Source organism: Selaginella moellendorffii, unplaced genomic scaffold (genome assembly GCF_000143415.4).
Source record: "Selaginella moellendorffii unplaced genomic scaffold, v1.0 SELMOscaffold_25, whole genome shotgun sequence".
NCBI lineage: Eukaryota > Viridiplantae > Streptophyta > Lycopodiopsida > Selaginellales > Selaginellaceae > Selaginella > Selaginella moellendorffii.
Genome location: NW_003314286.1, coordinates 528,983 through 530,635, shown reverse-complemented (window position 1 = coordinate 530,635; position 1,653 = coordinate 528,983). Strand labels below are relative to the sequence as shown.

Genomic DNA, 1,653 nt, shown 5'->3' with positions numbered 1-1,653 from the left:
GCGATGTGATCGACCATTTTAGTGTAAGCTAAGATTGTATTTTAAACTTTTCTACTTTCCTACTGTCACCTATTTTTGTAGATTGACACAGAAAACCCATGTGTGATTATGTCTCAAGACATGAGTTGGCATTACCACTGCCACCTCCAAGGCCAGCACCACTTAGAACTCTTTTGTCCAAGTGAAGGGAAGAGGGCGTGGTGACAGGTGTTACACCATGCACTCCTAGGGCTCCATGGCTGCTCTGCTTAGACATAGTTGTATGGGCATTCCCGTGAGAGTCTGTGCATCTGTAAGCTCCTAGAGGAGGTGCTCACAGGGATAATAGGGGCAAGTAGAATGGTAGTTGGGCACACAATCTAGGCTCCTTTCGGGATCAACTCGCTTGCGAGTAGTGCATGAGCAGCACCACAGGCAGGGCTGGTGAGGGAGTGCACCAGAAATGAAGAGCTGGGCTATGCTTGAATCCTGGAGCTGACTCGCACCATGGCAGTGGGTGTGGGTGATGCAAGGTATGTGAGTGACCAGATGGTGTGTGCAACATGAAGGCGTAAAAGGAGTTCTTTGAGCTGTCAAAGGAGGGGAAGCTGAAGTACACTACCAGTGATCCTCCAGCATCCGCTTAAAGAGCCTGAGAGCCAAGGCTACATCTCCCTGGTGGGAGTAGCTGGAGATGATTGCGTTCCAAGTTACAGCGTCGCGTCCCACGCTGGCTGTGGCCACTGAGTTGAAAACTTCACAAGCTTCTGCCATGCAGCCACACTGTCTGTAGAAGCCCAGAAGAGAGTTCACGACGACCACCTCGGCTTCCATCTCGGCATGACAGATCTGCTGGTGGATGGCGCTTCCAGTCTCCAAAGCCTTGGAGCTCCCACAGGCCTGGAGCGCAGAAGTGTAAGTTGGAGCGTCGGGTACTAGGCCTTGGACTTGCTGCATCTGCGAGAGGAGATCTAGTGCAGCCGGTGCTTGCTCCGCCTGGATGTATCTGAGCATCAGCGTTGTCCACAAGACAACATCGTGCCTCTCCATCCGGTCGAAAACTCTCCGTGCATCCACCTCTTTGTAAACCACCTAGCATTTGCTGGGGAAGTACTTGTATTCAAATATAGATTCTAGGATATTTAATCTTTTTATTTATAATTTATAATCTTTCCTAAACACTTTCTAGTATATTCTTGTTTATTCTACTATTGATATGGAATAATATTAATCTTGACTCATAAATTATAAATATGTTTATAACCATTGATCAATTAAAATACTCAATGAATGATACTAAGTATTGTCTCTCATATTTTTTATCCTTCACCATGGTGTGCCAGCTAAGACCCTTTTGCGTCTTTTCAGGTACCACCTTTGTTTGAATTTCATGGACGGCTCCATCAACCTTGCATTCCTTGCAAAGTTTACCAACCTCCCAAGAAAAGCTTTTCTCTCATTGAGCAAGCATGCTGAGTAGTGGATTCCATCCAGATTTCTCTCCCAGATCTGTGAGTGGAGCCTCTTCTCTGCTAAGTCGCTGTGTGCCTTGAGCGCCACCATGAAAGTCTGAGCGTTTGGCTGCTGGCTTGCTCATAGCACTCAAGAGCAAATGTTGTTCTCAGCATATCCCAGGAAACGATGTTTTGCTACTCCATGCAAAGTCTCAGTGTT

General features: G+C 46.9%; 1 protein-coding gene across 1 annotated transcript; it reads right to left on the bottom strand.

Annotated features, from left to right (window-relative positions):
- Positions 1 to 359: 359 nt before the first annotated feature.
- LOC112347947 (pentatricopeptide repeat-containing protein At1g03540-like) lies at positions 360 to 1,029 on the bottom strand. Its single transcript, XM_024679737.1, has 2 exons — positions 602 to 1,029; positions 360 to 420 (listed from the first exon to the last, which is right to left on the bottom strand). Exons 1-2 carry the CDS (start codon positions 1,027 to 1,029, stop codon positions 360 to 362), a joined length of 489 nt encoding a protein of 162 aa, XP_024535505.1.
- Positions 1,030 to 1,653: the final 624 nt, after the last annotated feature.

Coding starts and splice junctions, on each gene's coding strand:
- LOC112347947 (XM_024679737.1), bottom strand. CDS start 1,029: ATGGAGAGGCACGATGTTGTCTTGTGGACAACGCTGATGCTCAGATAC. Junction 421..601: donor CGGATGCTGGAGGATCACTG/GTAGTGTACTTC, acceptor CTCCCTCACCAG/CCCTGCCTGTGGTGCTGCTC.